Below are 25,308 nucleotides of genomic sequence, written 5' to 3'. Positions count from 1 at the left end.
TTTTTTAAATTTCAACTTTGCATATGAGTAAAAAATTAAATGCTTCAATTACTTGCTCTTTGGGGATGCAACGCTTTAGTATTCCTTTATGGAAAAGAAAAGATTTTATTTTAAAGGTAAAATGCTTCTTGAAGTAACTTGGTCATACTCTTATGACCTTAATCTTTTTGAAACTACACTTAGACTCAAAATTTTAGGTTGTATAAAATGTTTCTCTAAATCATTTCTTTAAAGTGCCAGAAGTGCCCAAGAAGCCTGTGCCTGAGAAGAAGGTGCTGGTTCCTGCTCCTAAGAAAGTAGAGGCTCCATCTGCAAAAGGTACATCACTTCATCATTTAAAGCCCATGGGAAAAAAACCTTACATTTACATATATTCACGTACAAATTCCCTTATAACATTACATGTTTTAAACAATTGTCTATCTTGTTAGAAATACAAAAGTCAGATATTTCATGATTCCTTCTTATGTCTATTGCTCTAAGACATGTAAAAGAACACATTCTTAAAGACAAATAATATCTTTAAAGTGCCAGTGGTGCCCAAGAAGGTCATCACAGAAGAAAAGGAGCCAACACCTGTTCCGAAAAAAGTGGAAGCTCCATCACCCAAAGGTACATTAATCCCGAACAAAACCAAGGCAAAAAAGGAAAACTAACTGGCATTATACAGCCTCACTAATTATAATTACTTATGTTGGTGACAGTTGATGCTTTATGATCACAGAATATTTGCTTTTCATGTTGTCCCACTGTTTTGAATATTGTACATAAAAGTGATGCTTGTCCGATTGAACAAATATCTTTAAAGTGCCAAAGAAACGTGAGCCAGTTCCAGTTCCAGTTCCAATTCCTGTAGCTCTACTTCGGGAAGAGAAAGTTGTATTTGAAGAAGAAATTGTTCTTGAAGAGGAAGTTCTACTTGAGGAAGAGGAGGTTCCACCAGCGGAAGAGGAAATTCCACTTGAGGAAGAGGAAGTTCCACCTGAGGAAGAGGAAGTTCCACCAGAGGAAGAGGAAGTTCCACCAGAGGAAGAGGAAATTCTATCAGAGGAAGAGGAAGTTGCTCCTGAAGAAGAGGAAATTCCTCCTGGGGAGGAAGAATTTGTACCTGAAGAAGAAGAAGTTCTTCCAGAAATTAAACCTAAGGTGCCAGTACCTGCACGAGGTATAGCAGTTCTTGAAGTCATCAGGCCTCTTTTGTGTTGAATTCTGCCTTTCCATCTTTTTTGTTCATCTCTAATTTTATCTATGTTGCTTTACTCTCTATGTCTTCTACCATCTAAATCTTAGAAAACATTCCAGACATGTGTGCTCTTATTGTTTTGTGTCTGTCTTATGTGTCTATTTATTGTAAATCGTCTGAATGTCTTTTCAAATTTTATGATATGAAATGTTATTTAGTTGTTTGTGGCCTTATTCTCATGTGTCTTTTTGTTACATATACAGTGCTGTACATGTGATTTTTAATGTCTTAAAATGAATGTTTTTAAGTGCCTGAAGTGCCAAAGAAACCTGTACCAGAGAAGAAAGTCCCTGTTCCAGCTCCTAAAAAAGTGGAACCTCCACCACCCAAAGGTACACCTCCCCAAAGTGAATACACATTCTTCATCCATACGTTCACCAGAAAAATTATAGTTGAACTGGGATTTAGGAAAATTTATGTCTGTAAACTAGATAGTCACATTAATTTCTAAAAATGTTCAGGAACACTGATATCCACTTTTTATTGGCTGAAAAGCAGTATTCAAGAGCAAAGATGGAAGGAAGTATTGTCCCAAAACTGCCCCCCAAATTCTACCCAATTCCCTATAATTTTATTAAGCATAATAATTTTCATATAGATATTCTACAAGGCTAAATTATCTACACAAAAAATACCTGAAAAATATGATGAACAGATCTTCCTAAATGTCATCCTTCAACCATGTATATTAAGTGCCTTTATAACATCAGGATGAAAAGGTAAAAGAAAGATTAGTGTATTTATGAAAGCATTGCATAAGAGCTTATGTCTTCTGATACGTACATACAAATGGTAGCCCAGCAGGTTTTGATTTTAGCCTTGAGTTTGTATCTTGCTGTGTTAGCCTGAGCAAGTCCTTTAACTGATCTGAGCCTAAAGTTCCTGTCCTATAAAATGGGGATACTAATGTCAGTTCTAGTGGGCTCAGATATTATTGTGAGGATAAAATAAAGTAAGGTATATAAAAGTACTCTATCACTGAATGAATAGTATCCAGATTTATCATATTCAGTCAGTTCATAGTACAGGACATAATATATTTATGCCTTAAAGCTCAATAATACTTTCTGCAAAAGTTTATGACATCACTACTTAAAATAAGTATGACCTCTCCACTAGGTTAAACAGTCTTATAAGCAGTGAAACAGTAAAGCCAATCCTTTATTGGATTTCAGGAATTCGGAAATATTTTTTAGATAATGATTTAATTAATTTCTAGTGAAATTTAAGTGGATGAAATGACAGCATCTGTCCTCTGGTATTCAAATAGGTTGCTGATCCCTTCCTCCACAAAACCTAACTATATCGTCACACTTGGGCTCCTGACTTGCATTAGGTCCCTACCCTGAGCAACTGTTGCGTGTTAGTCTTTCTCTGTGGACTTCCTGTGTTCTCTCTTTTTTGTCCCTCACAATAAATTCTTATCATGGAATGATGTCTTTAAAGTGCCTGAGGTTAAGAAGAAAGTGCCAGAGAAGAAAGTGATCACTCCCAAGAAAGAGGAGGCTCCTCCTGCCACAGGTACTGCTATTCCCAAGCGAATTAGACACTGCCATTTCTTTCTTCACCTGTAAAAGCCAAAATGTCCCATTTCCCAGTATTTGTTAACATAACTTACATTATCGTGGTGTCCATTGTCTCTGTGTTTGCGAAATGAACTTACAAAATAAAATAATGTCTTGAAAGTGCCCGTGGTGCCTAAGAAGCCTGAACCAGAAAAGAAGGTGCCTCCTCCCGGTCTTAAGAAAGCAGTGGCTCCTCCTGCCAAAGGTACATCACTCCCAACAGGGGTGTGTTTGCTGCCCCGATGTTGAACTGTGATGCTCTTCACTTCGGGATGTTCCATATAGACGTTTGCACTGTGTGGTCTGTGTGTAGTCGTTAGTTGGGACTCTGCTGCACCCGTGTTTGTGCTGTGTCAGTTCTTCTACTTTGTGTTTGTGTATTTTATGTTGATTTGTCTATGTATGTTGTTCCTACAAAATAAAAATACTAAACTTATATATCTTTAAAGAGCCTGAAGTACCTAAGAAACCAGTTCCTGAAGTACCCATTGCTCTCCGTAAAAAAGTAGAGGCTCCAGCAGTAAAAGATAGAATGTCTTTTTAATGGACCCTTTATCTTAAACCACAAACCTCTTATTTTTGTCTCATTAACTGATGCTATGAAATGTCAATGTTTCATCTGGTGCATGTGCATTCTGTTGTTAACTCTCTTGTGTTGAAAAACGGGGAACTTGGTCTTTATGTACTCCTCTTGGTTATTGCATTTTAAGCGCCTAAAACAATCAATATCTTTTAAGTTCCTGAGGTGCCTAAGAAAGTGGAAGAAAGACGAATCATTGTCCCTAAAGAAGAGGAAGTTCCACCAGTTGAAGGTAGATGACTTTCTAAGAAAATAGCATTTTCAAAAGCATCATTGTCTTATTTTTGTCTAATATTTTCAGGAGGTAAATGCACATTTCACTCCAGAAAATAAATGTATTCACACTGTAAAAGAAATTATTCTTTACCTAGTAGAAACTGGATAGGCAAACTAAAACCGATCGAATCTCTCTTCTTACATGCTTAGGCTGTTTGTTGCCTTGTTTGTTTTGTTTGTTTGTTTTACTTTAATGAGAATCTTTGAAGGGAAACCGTATTTGCCATGGGAAATTTTTCATCAGGTGACTTGGTGGGCAGTTGTGGGATTAGCTTCTCCAGGAGAAGTTCCAGTTAAGCCTAAGTAACTGGTGCAGAAAATCTGACTTCTACCCCTAAGTGAATGTTTGACTTCAAAAAAATCCACCTCCATTAAAAATAATAATAATAATTTAAACTAAATTCTTTCTGAAGTCCTTTCCAGTTCTAAAATTCTGTGAAGGGCCTAACATATTTTGAAGATGCAGTAAGACCTTTTCCAAGGATGAGCGAGTTCTCACATGCATTTAGAAGGCTGAGTTAACTATGCTGATAAGACAACCTCAGTTTTCAGATGTATCATTTTAGTCTAATATTCAAATGAATTATAAAAATAATTTACAAAATAATCATCTTTTTAAAGTGTTTGAGGAGCCTGAAGAGCCTATTCCAGAAGAAGAGATCCCAGAGGAACCACCTCGCATAGAGGAGGTTGAGGAGGTGGCGCCACCTAGAGGTACAGCTGCTTTTATGAGTTGGACATTTAAAATGTCTGGTGTTCCGAATCTTTCTCAGAATTCATCTAAGCCTGACATTCACCAGTATACTTTTCTTACATCATATCAATGATAAATTGAAGATTAATTACAACTGGCACCTGTAACTTTGTGTTTCTTTTCTTGACCCAACTTTTTCTACTGCGTCTACAATTGAGTTAGAATGAGAGAGAGAATTTTATGCTATTGACACTTTAATGTTTTTTTGGCCAGATGCTATTGTAATACTTTCTCCTAGTTTTCAATCCTTAGTCTGTTTCTTCAAGTGGGGAAAAATCTATTTCTATGGTGTTTGCTCTTTAGAATAATTGTTAGGCTATCATTGCTAAAGACTATGACAATCTTTTTATAGTTGATATTATGTTTGCTTATAGGATTTCCAAGTAATATCCTTCTCACCTTTAGAGTCAATACTTCATACATGCAATTACCATTTAGGTTGCTAATATATTTTTTAACTAAATCAATGTTTTGTGTTTGGGGGGTTTTTAGTATATGGTTGTTGTTCTGTTAATTGCATGTCATTTTTCAAAATGTCCATGAAATATCTTTTAAGTGCCTGAAGTGGTTGAGAAAGCAGTACCTGAAGCACCTACTCCTGTTCCTAAGAAAGTGGAGGCACCACCAGCTAAAGGTATAACAAATGCTTTTATTAAAGACAATATCTTTAAATTCCCATTCATTTTCTTTTTAAAAAACAAAAGTATCTTCATTCATTACTTTCTTAGAGTCATTTAAGTAGGAAACTTACGAAATTGATTAAGAACCTGTCAAATATAATTCATTCGATTGTTTTAGCCTTTTTTGGAATGTTAATGAATGATTGTGTGTGTGTGTGTGTGTGTGTGTGTGTGTGTGAATTATTCCAGAATATTCTGGAATGGAATCTGGAATGGAATATTCTGGAATCGTTTTTGATGTCTTTTGCCTATGGAATATTTTAAATAGCTGAGAATTTTAATGTTAATTAAATCTCTATACTTATATACATTACAATGGATCCTTCTTCCCAACATTCCATTCCTAGATTTTATTCCATTACATAAGTCGAATTTTCTCGTGGAATCATTATAATAATTATGTCTACTGTGTTATTTTATGGAGGGGGGTTATCTTTTCTAATGCTTAGATAATAATTATTTTAAAGAGCCTCGTGTCCCTTTTGTAATATCTGGCCAGAGCATTCAAGGTTATTACAAAACGTCTATTTCTCATTGTTCCTAATTAGGTTAATGCTTCAGTAGCGCTCCTAATTGATTAAGTTATGCTGTCCCTATTGCAATAGACATCCTCAGCAGACACGATAGTGCCCAGCAGAACGTGACACCCGTGTCAGGGTTTAAGTACTCTATGATGGTAATCACTTGAAAAAAGCCTTTATCAAATTAAAAATAGTAGAAGTAGGCCCAATATTGGTAATCCCTGCTATTAAAAAAAAAAAAAAAGGATGGCACAGGTTCTTTGTGGACATACCTTCTTCTAAGGTGTGGCTAGTACAAATGAGTGATTTGGAAAAATACCTTTATAGCCTCTAAAATTGGTGTCCAATTTTACAATAGAGTGACTTCTTAGACTTCGATTATTTGTAATGTTGATGTTGTTTCTGATGTTTTAATTTCATGTTTATCATTGAGTATTGTCAGCTAACTGAAATGCCTCATATCTTTAAAGTGCCAGAGAAGGTTCCTGAAGAAAAAGTACCTGTTCCTGTTCAGAAAAAAGAGGCCCCTCCTGCCAAAGGTACATCTTCTCTTTTTAACCTGAACTTTCTTATAATCTTTTTCATTAAGATGTTTATGTTTTATGTCTACATGTCTTGATCGTTTTTGATGTCTTTTGCCTATGGAATCTTGCTCTTGACAGTCTCAAATATTAAAACTATGTCTTTAAAGTGCCTGAAGTTCAAAAGAAAGTCCCAGAAAAGAAAGTCCCTGAAAAGAAAGTCCCTGTGCCTAAAAGAGAAGCTGTTCCGCCAGCTAAAGGTACTTTTGGGAAGATCATTGATTTTCACGTGTTGCTGCATGAAAGCCTTTCTCAGCTGTTTTTATATTTTGAATTTACATCTTCATTTCTGCTGTGTTTAAAAAAAATAGATCTCTTAAAATAGATGCTCTTTCAGGGAGAGCTGTTCTTGAAGGAAAAATATCAGTTGCTGTCCACAAAAAGGAAGTAGTACAAGAAGGAGCAGAATTAGAAATAGTGGAAGCACAAGTGGAAGAAGCTCGTGAAGAAGAGTTCCATGAGGTTGAAGAATACTTTGAAGAAGAGGAGTTCCATGAGGTTGAAGAAGTCCTCAGAGTAGAAGAGTATAGAGCTGAAGACGAAGTACACGAAGTTGAAGAAGTCCATAGGGTAATAGAAGTCTTAGGGGCTGAAGAAGTGGAAGAATATGAAAAACCCAAAGCTCCACCTAAAGGTATAGGGAATTGTGCAGCTATTACAAATTGTTATATGTTTTGCTCTAACTTCTTTTTTAAAGTACATTTCATATTCAGTTTGGACATTAGAAACCCACTTACTTTCCATGATAAAATCATGAAATACTTTAAGCATGAGTTTAAACTACTTGATAACAATGATTGATATGGAGTAGAGATTAACCACAGAGTATAATTTTAGCCAACAAGATAATAATGTTTGATATCTACTTACCTAAGGCGATGACAGTTCACGGTATGAATTTGTGGATTCCTTTTTAAATCCAAGTAAGAGTGTTACGTGATTGTTATAGGTACCAAAATATCTGGCCAGTGTCATCAGTTGAGTGAGAAAGAAACACCTCAGTTCACTGAGGAATTTAACATGTCCAGGCAAAAGAACCATTGCTTTGTTAGCATTTCAGTCAACTGTTCACAAACTGATAATTACTTATCCAAATCTTCCACCATTTTATGATATTTTCAGGAGAAATAACATTAAGGAAGGAAATGAAGTGTGGTAGTAGCACCTGCATTCTAGTATATTCTGAGGATAAACGTACAAATACATTCTCCGCAAGACTACTCCAGCTCTTGAACAAATTAATAATATGTGTGTAATATGAAGGAATGTGTGTGTGCTTAGTATACACAGTAAATTTACAATACAGATGAAATTTAGCAAAATCAAGTCTTTTTTGGAAGTAGGTGTGATATAAATTTTTAAAATATGAATAGAGAAAGCATTTTAGGAGCCCTCATTGTACTAATTTTAGTCATCGTGGGCCATGATACTTCAGGAGTTCATTCTAAACCAAAACACCAATATCTTTAAAGGGCCTGAGATATCCGAGAAAATCATCCCTCCAAAAAAACCACCTGCTAAAGTTGTTCTTCGAAAAGAGCCACCAGCTAAAGGTATTTTATTGGTGAAAAATTACTTAACCTAATTTTACATACAGTAGCACCTTGGCTGCTTTACAAGTTTGAATTCTACTTGATGTTTTTCTTCTGTGTTTTGTGTTTCTGGAATGTCTAAAACAAACTAATATCTTGAAAGTGGGTGAGGGGCTAAAGAAAGTTCTATCAAAAAAGAAAGTCACTGTTATACTTAAAATACCCAAAGCAGTATCACTACTAACCAAACAGTGAACCCAGTTTTCCTTCTTTGGTACTCTTTGATTATATATTCACTCACCTGTTTATTGATAAATCCTTGTTTTCCTGTGAATTATTAATTTTAATGACCCAGTAAATATAAATGCATTGTGACTGTGTGTTTAATGTCCCTGCTTTTTTTTGTTTTTTTTTTTTTTTTTTTTTTTTGGTTGTGTTGGGTCTTTGCTGCTGCGCAGGCTTTCTCTAGTTGCGGCGAGCGGGGGCTACTCTTCGTTGCTGTGCGCGGGCTTCTCATTGCAGTGGCTTCTCTTGTTGTGGAGCACAGGCTCTAGGTGTGCGGGCTTCAGTAGTTGTGGCACGTGGGCCCAGTAGTTGTGGCTCACAGGCTCTAGAGCGCAGGCTCAGTAGCTGTGGCACACGGGGCTAGTTGCTCCGTGGCATGTGGGATCTTCCCGGACCAGGGCTCAAACCTGTGTCCCCTGCATTGGCAGGCAGATTCTTAATCACTGTGCCACCAGGGAAGCCCTGTTCAGTTTTTAAACCTCTTGAATTTCACAATAAAAATGAAAAACAGTAGCTTATAAATAATATATACTTACATTTTTAAGTCTCTGAAGCATTTAAGAATGTTATCACTGAAGAGAAAATATCAATTATTCCACCAAAACAAGCAGAAAGAGCACCAGCTGAAGGTGTCTTATTCATTTTTCTTGTCAAGTTCTTATGATTCTTACATGGGAAATTCCCTTGGATTTTTGTTGTTGTATTTGTTATCAAAATTCAACTCATTTTAATAACTGTAATGTATTTGATAAAGTGATGTCTGTATTTTATACTGTGGCTATGTTCTTTCCTGTCTTTACATTTCTCTTACGCTCTACTTGTTAAAAAATCTTTATGAATGTTTAAAAGTAAAAGAAACTATTACTGCTGTCTCCAAAGTACCTGAAGTACCCAAGAAAATTGTGGTAGAAGAAAAAGTACGTGTTCCTGAAGAGCCCAAAGTTCCACCAGCTAAAGGTATCTGCCTTTGCTGATTCGCCACTAATACAAAACTCCCTTTTATTCATTTATTATGAGAAGAAAGAGAGAGAGATTGTTCTCCCCTCAACGCCACAAAATGGCTGAATTATGTAAACTTCAATTTATGTCCCATAACATAATCCTCCCTTTTGTGACTACCCTCTGGGAACACAGGCCTAAGCCTAAAAGTTGGTTTTATTTGTATTGATCCTCTTCTTAAGCAATATTTAAATATTGACCCCCCAACTTCTTTTTCAAAAATAATTCATTTTGGAGGCTATTTTCAAGTAGCTCTGGAAACAAATAAACATGTTCCAAGTGACAATAGAAAATGATGTTGTATCCAAAGGGCAAAGTCCTTCTAATATGACAAATCAACAACTCATCAACAAGGCCGTCTAGAGAGATGCATTGATTGTGTGTTTAGAAGACTTATAATTTGGGGATTTTTTGACATTCTCCTTGTTAGACGCCCCTTTTTGTCTTGATATTTTACACCCAGTGATGCAATTTTTTTAAAATAAAACAAATATCTTTAAAGCACCTGAAGTACCCAAGAAAATTGTTCCAGAAGAAAAAGTTCGTGAAGCTGTTCCTAAAAAGCCTGAAGTTCCACCAGCTAAAGGTATACACTGATACTAATCACAACATGAAATAACTCTATGTTTAGTTATTCATGGTTTAAAGTGAATGTGAGTGATGTAAATATTTGTCTTTTGTTTCTTTATATTCTTAATATCATATTTGGTATTTATTGCAATTAATATACTAATATCTTTGAAGTTCCTGAGGTGCCTAAGAAAAGTATTCAAGAAGAAATATCACCCATAGTTCTTTCTGAAGATGCAACGATGTACAGTGAGTGTAGAAAAACTGGTGGTTCTCTTTGGTTCGTCTGTGTTTGTCTTCATAGCTTTTAAAAGTAAATGTACTAATATCTTGTAAAGTCCTAACATGCCAAAAATATTTGGCTAAAATTAGATAATTTGAATGACTGTTAGCCTCGGACAAGGTATATTTCCTCACCAATTTAAAAAATAGAGTCCTGTACGTATACCGTTGCCCAATTTTAGAAAAGTCATTTGTCTTGTTGAATTTGTCATTGTCTTGTTAACCTGTTCTGTGTACAAATGTCTTCTGCTTTTCAGCAATTCATTTTCTCAGACCATAAGGCAACTTTCTTTAACTTGATAATAATATTTTACTTGGGTATGTAGAATCAAAATACTTCAGCATTAGTATTTTTTACTCTTTGCAACAATCGTTGTAAACATTTTGGCAGTGCTATTGAAATACCCATAGATTTATAAGGCCATTAGAACCTCAGAAGAATTCTCAAGCCATTTTTGGTTTTGCCTTCATGCAAAATTATAATTAATCAATTTGAAGAGTAAAATAATATGAGTAAAAACATATTCTGAATAGAATACTGTTTAATAATCTGAATAGTGAAAATGCCAGCAGTCAAGATATCCTTCCATTTATTTGAATGTAAAATTTAAATCCAATTTTTGTCACCCTATATTAACAGGTTTGGATAAAAATATATGATGACTCCCAACTTGGAATACCCTTTCTATACTTGAGTTTGGTTACTATTATCAGCCAGTCTTCCTTTCTGAAATCTGGAGAAATCTTTCTTTTTCAGTTGCCTTATTTTCCAAATATTTAATCATTCTTATTTTTCTTTTCCTCTTCCAATCTCTGAATGGTTTTCACTTTCATATTGAATATGAAGCCATAGACTAGATTTGCTTTGAAAATATAGATAACTAGTTTCCTGGAACAGGAAAGGACTTGGATGAATTTCCAGTATGTCAAATATTGGAGAATCCTTGATGTGCAACTCAACATCGACCCTGTTCCTTAAGAAAAAAAATCCATAAAAATTAACAACAATAGGGAAATTTTACCAGTATCTTTCTGCAGACAAAGTAAAAGAATTATATACTAATACCTGACCAGTGAATTCCTCAATTTTACCATCATGATCATAAAGAAATGCTGAAAAGTCCTATATCATAAAAATGGGAATGAGGCTTTTTCCTAGCCAGTGTGTTATTGTCACTAACTTGGATTATGTAGTACTAGTCATTTGAGTTATCGATGTGTATTATGTATTATGTTTTTCTTAACACTATTCTTCCTCCACCTTGAAATGCCTCTAATTGTATAAATACTAACATCTTTAAAGTTTATGAAGTATCTGAAGAATCATCTCCAGAAGAAAAAGTACTTGTGACTCATCCTCAAAAGACAAAAACCAAAGTAGCAAAAGGTATATAATACCAATGACCCAGTGAAGAAAATTTATTTTTGCCTCATTTTAAAAGCTCAATACTTTCCTTCACCATTTATAAATATAACTATACTCATATCTTTTAAGTGCCTGAACCACCCAAGAAAGTTGTTCCAGAGGACAAGATATATGTGACTATTCCTAAAAAGAGAGAAACACCAGCAACTAAAGGTACATTCCAACAACATCAAACTTGATGAATATCTTTGGCTTCAAGACTCAAAAACTGCATGTTATATAATCTACTGTTTTTATAACTTCTAAGTGTAAACCTACTAATATCTTTAAAGAGCCTGATACAACCAGAGAAGTATTTCCAGAGGTGGAGTTACCTGAGGCTGTTCCCAATATTCCAGAGCATCTTCCAACTGAAGGTATAATTCTTAGTTACAAAAATCTAAATAAGAAAACCTTTCTTCATCAGTCTGCAAAATATGTTCACTGCTTTGTGTAGATTTTCACGACCTCTAACGCTAAAATACTAATATCTTTAGTGTCCCTAATGTACCCAAGACAAGGAACTATCTATGACTTGCTCCTAAAAAGTCAAATCCCACTCATATAATGAATAAACATTAGAACAAAAATAAAATTTCTAATTTAAGGTTATAATATCTGCTAATATCCCTAACTTTCTTTGTAAGTCATGTCTTCATGTCTTTGCCTTTCTCAATTAAAAAATACTAATATCTTTAAAGAGTTGGAAGTCTCCAAGGAAGATGTTCCACAGAGACAACCTCCTGTTACCAAAAGAAGAAAAATACCACCACCAAAAGGTACAAGCCAGAAGAAGGTTGACTTTCTTATCTCATGACTGTAGTTGTACTCACCACATGTAAAAATACTAATACCTCTAAAGCTCCAGATGCTACCAGGGAGATCACTTCAGAGAAGTGGGTCCCCCAAAGTAGCAGCTCGACTGGGTATATACATGTCCCCATGAGTCATAAGGGGGAAAAGTCCATAACTTTATACACAGGGAGATGCTTGGGCTATAAATGTTATCTATGAGCCCTCCAGGGAAAATATATATACATATAATGTGCAGATGTGGCCCAGATGGAAATAGCTATTGCTGTTTCCTTAAAAAATAAAATTCAGACTAGCTAGAAAAAAAAAAATCTATATGAGAGATCACCTATAACATTTATATCCCTGAAACTAGACTGAATAGGCTCACCCCACAGTGCTCTAAAGCAGAAATCAGTGCCGTAAAATGACAGAGGTGCTTGGCTGTAGACTATAGGTTAGTAATTCAAATGCTCCATGGGGTTGAAATTCCAGGATATAATACAACTACCTGTTGAATTGCTCTTCTATTAAAATAAACTTACTACCAAAAACAAGCGCATAATTTTGAAATAACTGAATTCCCCTAAGACTTAAATATCATAGAAATATTTTTAGAAAACCATGACTTAAAGAAAATAAAATATTAAAGTCACTGTGGAACTGTTCTATCTGTAATATCATCTCTCCCTGAGAGCCTTCTAAAACCAGGGCAGTTAAAACCAAAACCAGTTAAAGTTGGAATTCTGCCCTGAATATTTATTTGCTCCTCTCATTGTCTTTTATTTTTAGAGTCCTACGTTTTCTCATTTTGAATATTTTCAGATAAATCAACAGATGAGAATGTTTTAAAACATCTCCAAAAATTCATCACAATGCCCATGATATTCTGTAATTTAAAGAATATCTGAACATTCTGACAATATTTTCTCTGTCTGAAATATTGTAGTTGTTCTCCTTCCTCCTTTACTTGAAAAACAGTCACCTTTTTAAAGTGCCTAAGGGACTTCCCTGGGGGTCCAGTGGTTAAGACTCCATGCTTCCACTGCAGGGAACATGGGTTCGATCCCCTGGTCAGGGAACTCAGATCCTGCAAGCCTCTTGATGCAGCCAAAAATAAAATAAAGTGCCTAAGCTGAGGGTACAAAATAAAGCCAGTCCAGGTAAGGAGCTGTTTTATCCTCTTCAAGCTAATAGAAAAAGTTACATTGTTAATTATTTAAAAATCAGTTTTTTTCACTTCAAGGTAAATTTTTATCTCAGTTCCTATGTATCTACCATTCAAAGAAATAAAATTACTAATATTGATAGTGCCTGAGGTGACCAAGAAAACAGCTCCCGATAATCAAGTATTCATACTTTTACCAAAGAATCAGATTTGGGGAGCAGGGAGGTCACCCAGTCTGGGACATTCCGGTAGGTGGGGTTTTGACTAAAACTCTTCATTGCTCTTCATCACTCTGAAGTACAATGAATTCATATCTTTAAAGTGCCTGAATCATCTCAAGAAGTTGTCCCTGTAAAGGAAATACTCATAGCTGCTCTCCCTGAAATTGAAACACCTTCCACTAAAGGTATCATTCATTCTATCATTCCTTCCTTCATTTATTTAACAAATGCCTACTATGTGCATGGTGCTGGGGAGCTGGGGAATAATAAACAAAGACAAGATTTGATTCCTTTCTTCAAGACTTTGTACCTCATCCAGTTCTTGAAGGAAGCACCCTTGTAGACATAAAAGTCGCTTTGGTTCAGTTAATGTCATTAATGTCTCCACTGATCCCTTAACCTCTAAGTATAATATAATACTAATATCTTCAAAGTAGTTGAAGCTGTGCAAGAAGTTGCTCCTGAAATGAAAGTATCTGAGGATGTTCCTAAAGAGGCAGAACCTCCACCTGTGAAAGGTACTTGTCACCTCTGAACAGATACTGAAGAAATTGTCTGTCTTCGGTTCTTAAAACTATGTGTTTCTAATGTTCTTCCTAACTCCTAAATGTAAATATACTAATATCTTGAAAGCACCAGAAGCTCCACAAGAAGTTCCCTCTCAAAAGAAAATATGTGTGACTGTTCCGAACAAAACAGAAAACCCTCCTATTAAAAGTGTTCATTCAACAAATACTTCATAAGGAGGGTCTACAGGGTCATAGGACCTCCACTAGTTGCTAGAGAAGGGTGAGCCCATCTTCTCAAGGATGCTGCTAATCCCATTCAACTTAGTTGATTGGTGGGGCGAGGGGAGAATAGGCAGAGAAGAAACTTCTAAAAAACTACATTTGCTAATATATTGTGGTTATTATTTTCATTAATTATTTTAACTCCTAAATGTGAAATACTAATGTCTTTAAAGTGCCTGAAGCTGCTCAAGAAGGTGTTCCTGCAAAAAGAGTTCCTTCCAAAAAAAGAGAACCTCCATCAGTTAAAGGTACAAGTCCCCATGCCGTCAAGTTCAAGAAGAAATAGCTCCTGTAGTCTTTGAAAATATTTTGCTGTTCCTACTGATCTTTGCAACACTAAATGTTAAAATACTGATTTCTTAAAGTGCCTGAAGCTCCCCAAGAAATTTTCCCTGAAAAGAAAACATATGTGGTTCGTCACGAAACGACTGAAGCCCTTCCTGATGAAGGTATATGTTGCTGGAAGCTTAGAAGTTTGGGAAAATGTCTTTTCCTGTATAAATGTATTTCCTGTTTGTATTGATTCTTGTAACTCCTAAACGTAAAAATATTAATATCTTTAAAGTGCCGGAGGTGCCCGAAGAAGTTGTCTGGGAAAAGAAAGTGCATCCTCCCCAAAAGCCTGAAGTTTTATCTGTCAAAGGTACATCCTAACAACCCCTCAGGAGAGAATAGAGAGGGCTATGGAAAGAACCCGCCTTGCTAGCCTTGAAAGTGCTTTTGCTGTGTAAATGTGATTCTTGTCTGTGTTGATCCTCATGACTCAAATGTAAATTGACTAATATCTTCAAAGTGCCTGAGGCTCCCAAAGAGGTTGTCCCTGAAAAGAAAGCACCAGTGGCACCTCCTAAAAAGCCAGAAGTCCCACCTGTTACAGGTATTTGTCACAAACCTTAGGCCTAAAAAGTTATAGCTCTTCTGCTCTTGAAAATAATTTGTTCCAGTGATCTCATAACTGCTAAATGTAATTTTACTAATATCTTTTAAGTGCCCGAGGCTCCCAAGGAAGTTGTCCCTGAAAAGAAGGTGCCTGTGATGGCTCCTAAAAAGCCAGAAGTCCCACCAGCCAAAGGTAGCCACCTCCATGTTGCTATGTTTGACACTGTCTGTTTGTCTTTACTCTGGCTAATCATGAAAATACTAATCTCTTTAAAGTACCGGAGGTGCCAAAGGCAGCTGTCCCAGAAAAGAAGGTGCCTGAAGCTATTCCTCCCAAACCGGAAAGTCCTCCCCCAGCAGGTAATGACAATGCTGTACAAACCAGGGAGAAAAATAACTGCTATTTTAGCTAGAAAAAAATTATATGTATGAATCCCAGTACATAAAGGCGATATAATTCTAAAGAAAGAAGAGTTGTCAGTAATCGAATATATCTTGGTGTATGATTGCATGATATAGTCGTTCATTATTTCCACCTTTTCTAAACACAAATTACCAATATTTTTTAAGTGCCTGAAGTGCCGCCAAAGGAAGCCATCCCGGAAAAGAAAGTGCCTGTGGCTCCTCCTAAAAAGCCAGAAGCTCTACCTGCTAAAGGTATTTATCCTTCCGTGTTGTTGGTCTCCTGGTTTGGGGACTGGGAAAAAGTGTTTAGAAGTGTCCGCCAGTTTCATAAATGATACTTGCTTGGGCAAATGTGTTGTCGATATTCCCAGTTTATAGTTTCAACTAATAGATACTAATATCTTCAAAGTTCCTGAAGTTCCTAAAGAAGTTGTACCTGAAAAGAAAGTGGCTGTATCCAAAAAACCAGAAGTCCCACCTGCTAAAGGTATTTATTCCCACTGCTGTGTTAAGAATATATATTGTCTTGTCCTCTTCAAGAATATTGGAACATATGCCCACACTGTTCCCAAATTCTAAAAATGCTAATATCTTTCAAATACCTAAAGCTGCTCAAGAAGTTGTTCCAGAAAAGAAAGTTCCCAAGGCACCACCCAAAAAACCGGAAGCTCCACCTGTCACAGGTACACGTTGGCCCAGGCATCACTCTGCAGAAGAAATGTCTCTTGAGTTTTTGAGAATGATTTTAGTCTGTTGCTCTTCATTAACCTAACTGTAAAACTACTAATATCTTTCAAGTGCCTGAAGTTCCCCAAGAAGTTGTCCCAGAAAAGAAAGTTCCTAAGGCACCGCCCAAAAAACTGGAAGCCTCACCTGTCACAGGTACATGTTGGCTCTGACCTCATTCTGCAAAAGAACTATCTCTTCTGCTATTGAAAATAGTTTCCGTCTATTGCCCTTTGTTAACTGAAGTGTAAAACTACCATATCTTTCAAAGTGCCTGACGTTCCCCAAGAAGTTGTCCCAGAAAAGAAAGTTCCTAAGGCACCGCCCAAAAAACCGGAAGCCCCACCTGTCACAGGTACATGTTGGCTCTGACCTCATTCTGCAAAAGAACTATCTCTTCTGCTATTGAAAATAGTTTCCGTCTATTGCCCTTTGTTAACTGAAGTGTAAAACTACTAATATCTTTCAAGTGCCTGACGTTCCCCAAGAAGTTGTCCCAGAAAAGAAAGTTCCTAAGGCACCGCCCAAAAAACCGGAAGCCCCACCTGTCACAGGTACATGTTGGCCCAGATATCATTCTGCAGAAGAAATGTCTCTTGAGTTTTTGAGAATGATTTTAGTCCGTTGCTCTTCATTAACCTAACCGTAAAACTACTAATATCTTTCAAGTGCCTGAAGTTCCTCAAGAAGTTGTCCCAGAAAAGAAAGTTCCCAAGGCACCACCCAAAAAACCGGAAGTCCCACCAGTTTCAGGTATTTTTCACCCCAGTCTTTATTCTATAGAAGAAATGCCTCCTCTGCTCTTGGAAATACTTTTAGTCCATTGATCTCTTTAAGCTAAGCATAAAACTACTAATATCTTTTAAGTGCCTGAAGTTCCTCAAGAAACTGTCCCTGAAAAGAAAGCACCAGTGGCACCTCCTAAACAGCCGGAAGCCCCACCTATTACAGGTACCTGTCATTCACCTTAGATTTAAGAAGATAAAACTCTTCTCTTGAAAATATTTTGTTCTAGTGGTCACACAGGTACTAGATGTAAATTTACTAATATCTTTTAAGTACCTGAGGCTCCAAAAGAAGTTGTCCCTGAAAAGAAAGTACCTGTGATGCCTCCTAAAAAGCCAAAAGTCCCACCTGTTACAGGTATTTGTCATGAACCTTAGGCTTAAAAAGGCATAACTCTTTTGCTCTTGAAAATGTTTGTTCCATTGGTCTCATAACTACTAAATGTAATTTTACTAATATCTTTTAAGTGCCCGAAGCTCCCAAGGAAGTTGTCCCTGAAAAGCTGCCTGTGATGCCTCCTAAAAAGCCAGAAGTCCTACCTGTTACAGGTAGCTGTCACTCACCTTAGATTTAAGAAGATAAAACTCTTCTGCTCTCGAAAACATTTTGATCTGGTGGTCACATAACTTCAAATGTAATTTTATTAATATCTTTTAAGTGCCTGAGGCTCCCAAGGTAGTTGTCCCTGAGAAGAAAGTACCTGTGATGCCTCCTAAAAAGCCAGAAGTCCCACCTGTTACAGGTATTTGTCATGAACCTTAGGCTTAGAAAGGCATAGTTCTTCTGCTCTTGAAAATGTTCCAGTGATCTCATAACTACTAAATGTAATTTTACTAATATCTCTTAAGTGCCTGAAGCTCCCAAGGAAGTTGTCCCTGAAAAGAAGGTGCCTGTGATGGCTCCTAAAAAGCCAGAAGTCCCACCTGCTGAAGGTATTTGTCGCTGATCTTAGGCTTAAAAAGACATAACTCTTCTTCTCTGGAAAGTATTTGTTCCAGTGATCTTATAACTCCTAAGTATAATTTACTAATATCTTTTAAGTGCCTGAGGTTCCCAAAGAAGTTGTCCCTGAAAAGAAAGCACCAGTGGCACCTCCTAAAAAGCCAGAAGTCCCACCTGTTACAGGTATTTGTCACAAACCTTAGGCCTAAAAAGGCATAGCTCTTCTGCTCTTGAAAATAATTTGTTCCAGTGATCTCATAACTTCTAAGTGCAATTTTACTAATATCTTTCAAGTGCCTGAGGCTCCCAAGGAAGTTGTCCCTGATAAGAAGGTGCCTGTGATGCCTCCTAAAAAGCCAGAAGTCCCACCTGTTACAGGTAGCTGTCACTCACCTTGGATTTAAGAAGATAAAACTCTTCTGCTCTTGAAAACATTTTGCTCTCGTGATCTCATAACTCCTAAATGTAATTTTACTAATATCTCTTAAGTGCCTGAGGCTCCCAAGGAAGTTGTCCCTGAGAAGAAAGTACCTGTGATGCCTCCTAAAACGCCAGAAGTCCCACCAGCCAAAGGTAGCCACCTCCATGTTGCTATGTTTGACACTGTCTGTTTGTCTTTACTCTGGCTAATCATGAAAATACTAATCTCTTTAAAGTACCGGAGGTGCCAAAGGCAGCTGTCCCAGAAAAGAAGGTGCCTGAAGCTATTCCTCCCAAACCGGAAAGTCCTCCCCCAGCAGGTAATCATGAAACTCTCCAAACCAGTATTTTTAAAAAGAAAAACTCTCTTCTTAGTGCTGTAAAAATCGTTTTGCAAAATATTTCATATACTTTAGTCAATTCTAGCATTAAAATGAGTTTGTGTCTTTAAAGTGCATGAGGAGCCTGAAGAAACTGCCCCAGAAGAGCCTCCAGCTGAAGTCGTGGAAGAGCCAGAGCCTGTTCCTCCTCCAAAAGGTACTGGCCAGCTGCTAGGTTGCCTTTGCCAATCTTAGCTCTTCTTGTAGCAAAACTTCTGGGCATTATGGGCTTTTCTCTTGTTTCTCACTCTTCTTCTCTGATTCTAAAACATAAATTCTAATATCTTTAGTGACCGTGCCACCTAAGAAACCTGTCCCAGAAAAGAAACCACCTGCCGTCATTGCCAAGAAACCTGAACCACCACCAGTGAAAGGTATTTCCCACTGCCACTGCTTCCTACAGAAAAATGTCTGTCGTTAAAAAGCTATGTTCTGCTGCTCCGCTTAATGATTTCCATATGTCATTGAAACTATGAGCTAATAACTACTAATATCTTTTAAAGTGCCCGAGGTGCCCAAGGAAGTTGTTCCTGAAAAAAAAGTGCCTCCAGTGGTTCCCAAAAAACCAGAAGTCCCACCTGCTAAAGGTACTCGTAACTGTCCACTGTTTCATGGAGGTGGATACAGCCTTTATCTCTTGAAAAGTGTTTTGCTCTGTGTAAATGTGATGAGCATTTACAAGTGATTCTTCATAATGTTAAAATACTAATATCTTTTAAGTGCCTGAAGTTCCAAAAGAAGTCCTTCCAGAAAAGAAAGTAGCTGTTCCCAAAAAGCCCGAAGTCCCACCAGCTAAAGGTACATGTTACTAATGAGATTCTGTAGAAAAGCACTCACTCTTGGTCTCAAAAGTCACTTACTATAGGAAAACCTTTTGTTTGTCAAACAACTTATATTAACAACTACAAACCTACTATACTGGATGTTTAGGGTTTTAAATGTTTTTAAATAGCATCACTAAAAAAAACTGGTACATCTGTTATAAGTATTAGAAGAGTTTACTAACATGGTTTTGGTAATCTTAATAGGCTACATTGTCTTCCCACTACGTGGATCCAAGAACAGATCACTGGCCTAATCGTGAATTTTGTTCTCGGATCTCTCCCTGGGTTATTTGAACTAGATGTGAACTAGATATGGTATAAATTTCATGTACTTCTCAACTACCCAGAAGTAAAACCAACTCATATCTTTTAAGTGCCAGAGGTACCAAAGAAACCTGTCTTAGAAGAGAAACCAGTCGTCCCTGTTCCCGAGAAAGTAGAGTCCCCTCCTCCAGAAGGTATTGGTGATGCCATTTATGAGCTTACCACTTATGACTGTTTTTAATTTAAGCCTTGTTCCTCTCCTTTTCTAATTCAGTATCTCTTGGTCATTTTCTGTCCTTTAATTATTTGTCTTAATTCACTATTCTTAATTAGCTCCAATCTCAAATCTATTTTGGGTCATCAGTCAGCGGTATCTACACTGGCCATCATAAGCTGTTTCAACAAAGCTTCTCTAATGCACACAAAGTAGGACAGGGAAACTAATGACTCTAAATAACATTAAACACCAAAAGGGCTATTCAAGCATTCATATCAATAGAAACAGAAATCAGTCAAACAAGATGGATTTCATCTTAACAAAAACAAGAAACGATATTAATAGAAACAAGGGAAGAAATCAAGATGACTATTTATTGTGTGTTGCATTTTATGCATTTTAGAATATTGTTCCACACATTCAACTAAACTTAAATATATCTTTAAAGTATATGAAGAACCTGTAGAAATTGCTCCTGAAGAGGAAGAGCCAGTTCCTGTTGCAGAAGAGGAGGAACCAGAAGCCCCACCTCCGGCAGGTACAAGACAGGATTCATTGAATGGGAAAATACATCATTTGATTTTTATGTCTATTATATATCTTATTTAAGGTGAAATCTGTCTTCTGTCTCCTTCCTTAACATTTGACCTCATTGGCAAGAACAAAAGTCAATTGCACACATAAAACTTTTGTCCTACAGAGTTTAACAATGTGCATAGCAAAGAAATGTGTGATCTTTTTTATTTATTCATAGCATTAAACTTTTCATTGTAATCATCTGACTCTAAAAGAAATTCCTATCTTTCAAGTGCCTGAAGAGCCCAAGAAGATTGTTCCAGAGAAGAAAGTTCCTGTCATCAAAAAAGCAGAACCTCCACCACCTAAAGGTACTTACAGTAAAATAAATATTTACTTCATTTTTGTGTGCTGTCTAAAACTTGACATTCTTTCCTTATTTTGTATTGTGCTGTATTATGTGTTGAACTGTCACCTGTATGTTACAGTGCTGAACAGACTTGTCAAGTTTATGTATACATATTGCATCTTGCAATTTTATATTATTAAATGCTACTAATATCTTTAAAGTACCTGAGATGGCAAAGAAAGTTGTCCCAGTGAAGAAAGTCCCAACTGTTAAGAAGCCAGAAACACCAGAAGTTAAAGGTATTCATATAATCATTGACATCATAATTTTTTTTAAAGTACTCTGATATCTTAAAGTGGAATCCAATAAGTTGTCTTCATTGTTAGGGACAAAAATGTCCTTATTTTGCTTTCATTAATTTTAATGATGCTCTGTTAATTATAGTTTCTTTATTCTTAACATTTTTTTCAATGTCTTTAAATATTCTTTTAAAAATAAAACTAATATCTTCAAAGTGTCTGAGCTGCCCAAGAAACTTGTTCCGGTAAAGAAGGAACCTGTGCCTGTTACCAAAAAACCAGAAGTCCGGCGAGAAAAAGGTACCTACCATGAAGAAAAAAATATGTATTTCTCTGAATGCTGTCTGCACATCTTAATAGTAGTTCTTAGAGCAAAAAATACTGAAGTATAAGTATATGCAAAAACAAATTTTACAGAAAAAAGGGGGAAATAATGAAGGCAAAGAGAAAATGAGACAGACAAGTAGGAGAAATCCAGCCTATCCTGAGAGATAAGGCTGGATATAAAGATGACAGTCATATTTTGGAATTCTTTGAATGCCAGTATAAGGCATGTACTTTAGTCTGTGGGCAATAGGAAGCTTCAGCTTCAGCTTCAGTGTATAAATTAAAAGGAGTTGGGCTTCAGATAACTGGCGGCAGTTCAAACTCTTAGAAAAGGATGATAATAGAAAAGAGCCACTGCAGTTACTTAAGGTCTTCAAAAATTGGACAAGATCAGTGATGATAGAAATGGAAAAGGAGATTGTATTTAAGAGAGGTGGAGATTGAGTTGGTGTCTATTCTCAAAGCAATTAGGGAAATAGAGGAGCCCAAGATGATTGTAAGGGTTGAAGCTAAGCCATGAGGATGGTTCATTGGGTCCCCAAACTAAATTAATATTAGAAAGAAGATAGTAAATATATTTTTCACTTTTCAAGTATGGAAGTTGGGAACGTGCATCTGGAACTTAGGAAGGAGATCAGGCCTGGAGATGTAGATCTAGAAGTTACCACCATGGATATAAGAGTTGAGAGTGCAGGAGTGATTGCTCAAAGAATGTAGAGCCAATTTTTAAAAGCATCAAAGTAGGCCAGTGGAGAACATCTACACTTAAGGGTACACAGAGGAAGAGAAATAAATGAAGAAGGCTGCAAAGACTCATCTATAAAAAAGGGTGCCTTGCCTCCAAAGCCAGTTTCCCCACAGAGTCTTATAAGATGAAGTACTTTCCCATGTATCCTTTGCCTGCTCTTTGCAGTATCTTATACACCTTCTAAATTCTTAATAGTAAGCAAAATCAATATCTTTAAAGTGCCTGAAGTTCCCAAGGAAGTCATCACAGAAGAGAAAGTGTCAGTTCCTACCCCTGAAGAACCAGAAGCTCCACCTGTCCAAGGTACATGACTGCTCTATAAATCTTGGAAAGATGACAGTTGTCTTCATCATCTTGCTTTGGTTGTAGATGGATCATTTGTATTTATCTGTTGTCTGTCTTATGTAGTGAAATTATTAGTATTTTTGAAGTCTTCTGAAGAATATGTTATAATGTGTAACTAAGTTGATATGTTGAAACTTAGCAGTTGCAGTATTGTATTCTGAATTCAGTCTAAAATATAAAACACTGTGTTTTTTAAGTTGAAGAGTCTCCTGAGGAAATAATATATGAAGAAAGAGCATCCATAACCATTGGTAGAAAAGTGACTCCCCCTGTTGAAGGTATATATACATATATATATATATATATATATATATATATATATATATTATATAAATATAATTTTTTTAATCTCTTGAAAACTCCTGTTAGAAATACAAAAGTATTTATAGGGTAACATTCCTTCTTGAAATTTTATATAAAAGCATTCTAGCACATGTTTGACTGCTTTGTTTTTCAAATCATTATACTTCTTTTTTTTTTTTTTTTATAAATAATACACAATGTATTTATTTATTTATTTATTTATGGCTGTGTTGGGTCTTCATTTCTGTGCATGGGCTTTCTCTAGTTGTGGCAAGTGGGGGTCACTCTTCATCGCGGTGCGCAGGCCTCTCACTATCGCGGCCTCTGTTGTTGCGGAGCACAGGCTCCAGACGTGCAGGCTCAGTAATTGTGGCTCACGGGCCCAGTTGCTCCATGGCATGTGGGATCTTCCCAGACCAGGGCTCGAACCTGTGTCGTCTGCATTGGCAGGCAGATTCTCAACCACTGCGCCACCAGGGAAGCCCCAAATCATTATACTTCTTTTGAAGTAGAATCTTTGATTATTCTTGATGGTAATTATAAATTCTAAAAGATACAGTTTACTGAGACAACACTGGAATAATTGTATTGGATCCTCAAATGATAACCCAACGTCAGATATTAAAAGTCATCTCATTTGCCATCAACATACATCAGATAGTCAGTAGAAAGCTTGAGTATAAGAAAATAGAAATCTTACCTCTTTTTCTATGTAAGTGAATTTGTGTATTTTTGTTTTTGTGACTGTCATCTTTGCATCTATGTGAAATTTCTATGAGTCTTTGTGAAGAACTTTATATTACAGTCTCTTATCCTTTGTCACCATTCTTTAAAGAACGTGAAATTGAAAAGTATGTTAAGCCTGAAGAACCTGAACCTGAACCACAGCCTGAAGAAATACCAGTACAAGGTATTCAGTTAATTGGGCTTAAGTCTTCATCACCATATTCTTCATCTGATACATATGTGTTTTGCGTTGTTCTACGTGTACAGTACGTCTCTTTGCACCTGTATGTAAGATATTCTGTTTTAAATGTGCATCTCAGTCTTATGTATTCATGTCATTTGTACTATTTATTTCACATCAATGTGGCTTATATGGATGCTTCCTTTGTTGTTTTTATTAGTGCCTGTGCCGTATTTCTCATTATCTATGTACAGTGTTGATATTCTTATATTTTATGCTGGACACTTTTACGTTTTATGTTGGATACCAATAATATGTATCCAAAAAAGCAAACTTTTTACTTCATAAATATACCAAAATTTCTACTGAATATACTGTATATCCACATACCAATTAACATATTCATATACTAATACTCCTGAAATACTCTTTTAAGAACCTGAACCTGAAAAGAAGGTTATTGAGAAACCAAAACTCAAACCAAGGCCCCCAGCTCCTCCTCCAGCTCCACCTAAGGAAGACCTGAAGGAGAAAATGCTCCAGCTTAAAGGTATAAAATGCCACTTCCAAAGTTTTATTAACCTGCTCCAAACTTCTATCCAGACATCTGAAGTGGTACTTGCAAGAAATGTATTTTTAAAATAGGTACTTTCGGACATGATCAATCTGTGGGAATTCCATAGAGACCTGTGTTTTATGCTGCCCTGGGTGCCTTGTTGGGCCATGCCTGCTGCCCCAAGAGTCAGAAAGTGCACCATTGTTAGCTTCATCCTGGCCATCTCAATCCAGGGGCTGTCCAACTTTCTCATGCAGAGTGGGGTGAAAGTATTTTCTGATTTCAAAGCATGGTTGCTCTGCATATCTTTGGGATCTTGTGCATGTGGAATGTAGAAGAAAACTCTGCAAGATATTTTTAATTTTGCAGTAGCAAATTTATACAAAAGCCAAAACTTTGTTCTTAAAGAATGACATATGCTTTAAAATATACTATAGATAATATATTTATGGCATCCAATAGCTGATGTGTTCATAGACCATGAAAGGAAGGTATATGAACGCTCTGGCACTGCTTCCCCACATTTTTTTTTTTTTTTTTTGCAGTCCGGGGGCCTCTCACTGTTGTGGCCTCTCCCGTTGCGGAGCACAGGCTCCGGACGCGAGCGGTTATGGATACATTTGATATCCAGTATCTCTTCCCATTGTTAAACTTCCTTTCTTTCTCTTTGCATTTAGGTTTCTCTTTGAATTGATTCAACATTACTTAATTTTTTAAATAGCATCTTTAAAAGCTGAAATAAACTAGCAAAATCATATTATTCTTTTTATTTCAACAAAATGTTGTCTTATTTGTGGTGTCATGAGATTTCCCAATCTAAAATAATCTAGATATAATCTTAGGTGAGCAATTTTCCCATACTCACCGACA

The 25,308-nt window shown here is 36.4% G+C and overlaps 1 protein-coding gene across 1 annotated transcript in view; it reads left to right on the top strand.

Moving 5' to 3' along the window:
* The window catches only part of TTN (titin), a 284,036-nt gene that overhangs the window by 136,264 nt on the left and 122,464 nt on the right, over positions 1 to 25,308 (top strand). The window contains exons 144-199 of the mRNA XM_007450732.1: positions 235 to 318; positions 529 to 612; positions 809 to 1,165; positions 1,492 to 1,575; positions 2,690 to 2,764; positions 2,930 to 3,013; positions 3,546 to 3,620; positions 4,286 to 4,378; positions 4,975 to 5,052; positions 6,090 to 6,158; positions 6,311 to 6,400; positions 6,538 to 6,834; positions 7,673 to 7,753; positions 8,897 to 8,974; positions 9,519 to 9,602; positions 9,761 to 9,835; positions 11,172 to 11,255; positions 11,364 to 11,447; positions 11,567 to 11,650; positions 11,975 to 12,052; positions 13,892 to 13,972; positions 14,419 to 14,493; positions 14,611 to 14,694; positions 14,811 to 14,888; positions 15,039 to 15,122; positions 15,234 to 15,317; positions 15,401 to 15,484; positions 15,695 to 15,781; positions 15,939 to 16,016; positions 16,132 to 16,212; positions 16,328 to 16,411; positions 16,527 to 16,610; positions 16,726 to 16,809; positions 16,925 to 17,008; positions 17,123 to 17,206; positions 17,315 to 17,398; positions 17,509 to 17,589; positions 17,700 to 17,783; positions 17,890 to 17,973; positions 18,083 to 18,166; positions 18,278 to 18,361; positions 18,473 to 18,556; positions 18,640 to 18,723; positions 18,857 to 18,940; positions 19,074 to 19,157; positions 19,287 to 19,370; positions 19,504 to 19,581; positions 19,982 to 20,065; positions 20,537 to 20,626; positions 20,898 to 20,975; positions 21,175 to 21,252; positions 21,469 to 21,552; positions 22,547 to 22,630; positions 22,870 to 22,950; positions 23,811 to 23,885; positions 24,319 to 24,432. Of these exons, the coding sequence (XP_007450794.1) occupies positions 235 to 318; positions 529 to 612; positions 809 to 1,165; positions 1,492 to 1,575; positions 2,690 to 2,764; positions 2,930 to 3,013; positions 3,546 to 3,620; positions 4,286 to 4,378; positions 4,975 to 5,052; positions 6,090 to 6,158; positions 6,311 to 6,400; positions 6,538 to 6,834; positions 7,673 to 7,753; positions 8,897 to 8,974; positions 9,519 to 9,602; positions 9,761 to 9,835; positions 11,172 to 11,255; positions 11,364 to 11,447; positions 11,567 to 11,650; positions 11,975 to 12,052; positions 13,892 to 13,972; positions 14,419 to 14,493; positions 14,611 to 14,694; positions 14,811 to 14,888; positions 15,039 to 15,122; positions 15,234 to 15,317; positions 15,401 to 15,484; positions 15,695 to 15,781; positions 15,939 to 16,016; positions 16,132 to 16,212; positions 16,328 to 16,411; positions 16,527 to 16,610; positions 16,726 to 16,809; positions 16,925 to 17,008; positions 17,123 to 17,206; positions 17,315 to 17,398; positions 17,509 to 17,589; positions 17,700 to 17,783; positions 17,890 to 17,973; positions 18,083 to 18,166; positions 18,278 to 18,361; positions 18,473 to 18,556; positions 18,640 to 18,723; positions 18,857 to 18,940; positions 19,074 to 19,157; positions 19,287 to 19,370; positions 19,504 to 19,581; positions 19,982 to 20,065; positions 20,537 to 20,626; positions 20,898 to 20,975; positions 21,175 to 21,252; positions 21,469 to 21,552; positions 22,547 to 22,630; positions 22,870 to 22,950; positions 23,811 to 23,885; positions 24,319 to 24,432 (5,121 nt within the window). The remainder of the gene's footprint in view (positions 1 to 234; positions 319 to 528; positions 613 to 808; positions 1,166 to 1,491; positions 1,576 to 2,689; positions 2,765 to 2,929; positions 3,014 to 3,545; positions 3,621 to 4,285; positions 4,379 to 4,974; positions 5,053 to 6,089; positions 6,159 to 6,310; positions 6,401 to 6,537; positions 6,835 to 7,672; positions 7,754 to 8,896; positions 8,975 to 9,518; positions 9,603 to 9,760; positions 9,836 to 11,171; positions 11,256 to 11,363; positions 11,448 to 11,566; positions 11,651 to 11,974; positions 12,053 to 13,891; positions 13,973 to 14,418; positions 14,494 to 14,610; positions 14,695 to 14,810; positions 14,889 to 15,038; positions 15,123 to 15,233; positions 15,318 to 15,400; positions 15,485 to 15,694; positions 15,782 to 15,938; positions 16,017 to 16,131; positions 16,213 to 16,327; positions 16,412 to 16,526; positions 16,611 to 16,725; positions 16,810 to 16,924; positions 17,009 to 17,122; positions 17,207 to 17,314; positions 17,399 to 17,508; positions 17,590 to 17,699; positions 17,784 to 17,889; positions 17,974 to 18,082; positions 18,167 to 18,277; positions 18,362 to 18,472; positions 18,557 to 18,639; positions 18,724 to 18,856; positions 18,941 to 19,073; positions 19,158 to 19,286; positions 19,371 to 19,503; positions 19,582 to 19,981; positions 20,066 to 20,536; positions 20,627 to 20,897; positions 20,976 to 21,174; positions 21,253 to 21,468; positions 21,553 to 22,546; positions 22,631 to 22,869; positions 22,951 to 23,810; positions 23,886 to 24,318; positions 24,433 to 25,308) is intronic.

This window comes from Lipotes vexillifer, unplaced genomic scaffold (genome assembly GCF_000442215.2).
Source record: "Lipotes vexillifer unplaced genomic scaffold, Lipotes_vexillifer_v1.1 scaffold29, whole genome shotgun sequence".
Lineage (NCBI taxonomy): Eukaryota > Metazoa > Chordata > Mammalia > Artiodactyla > Lipotidae > Lipotes > Lipotes vexillifer.
This window is presented reverse-complemented; position numbering and strand designations above follow the sequence as displayed.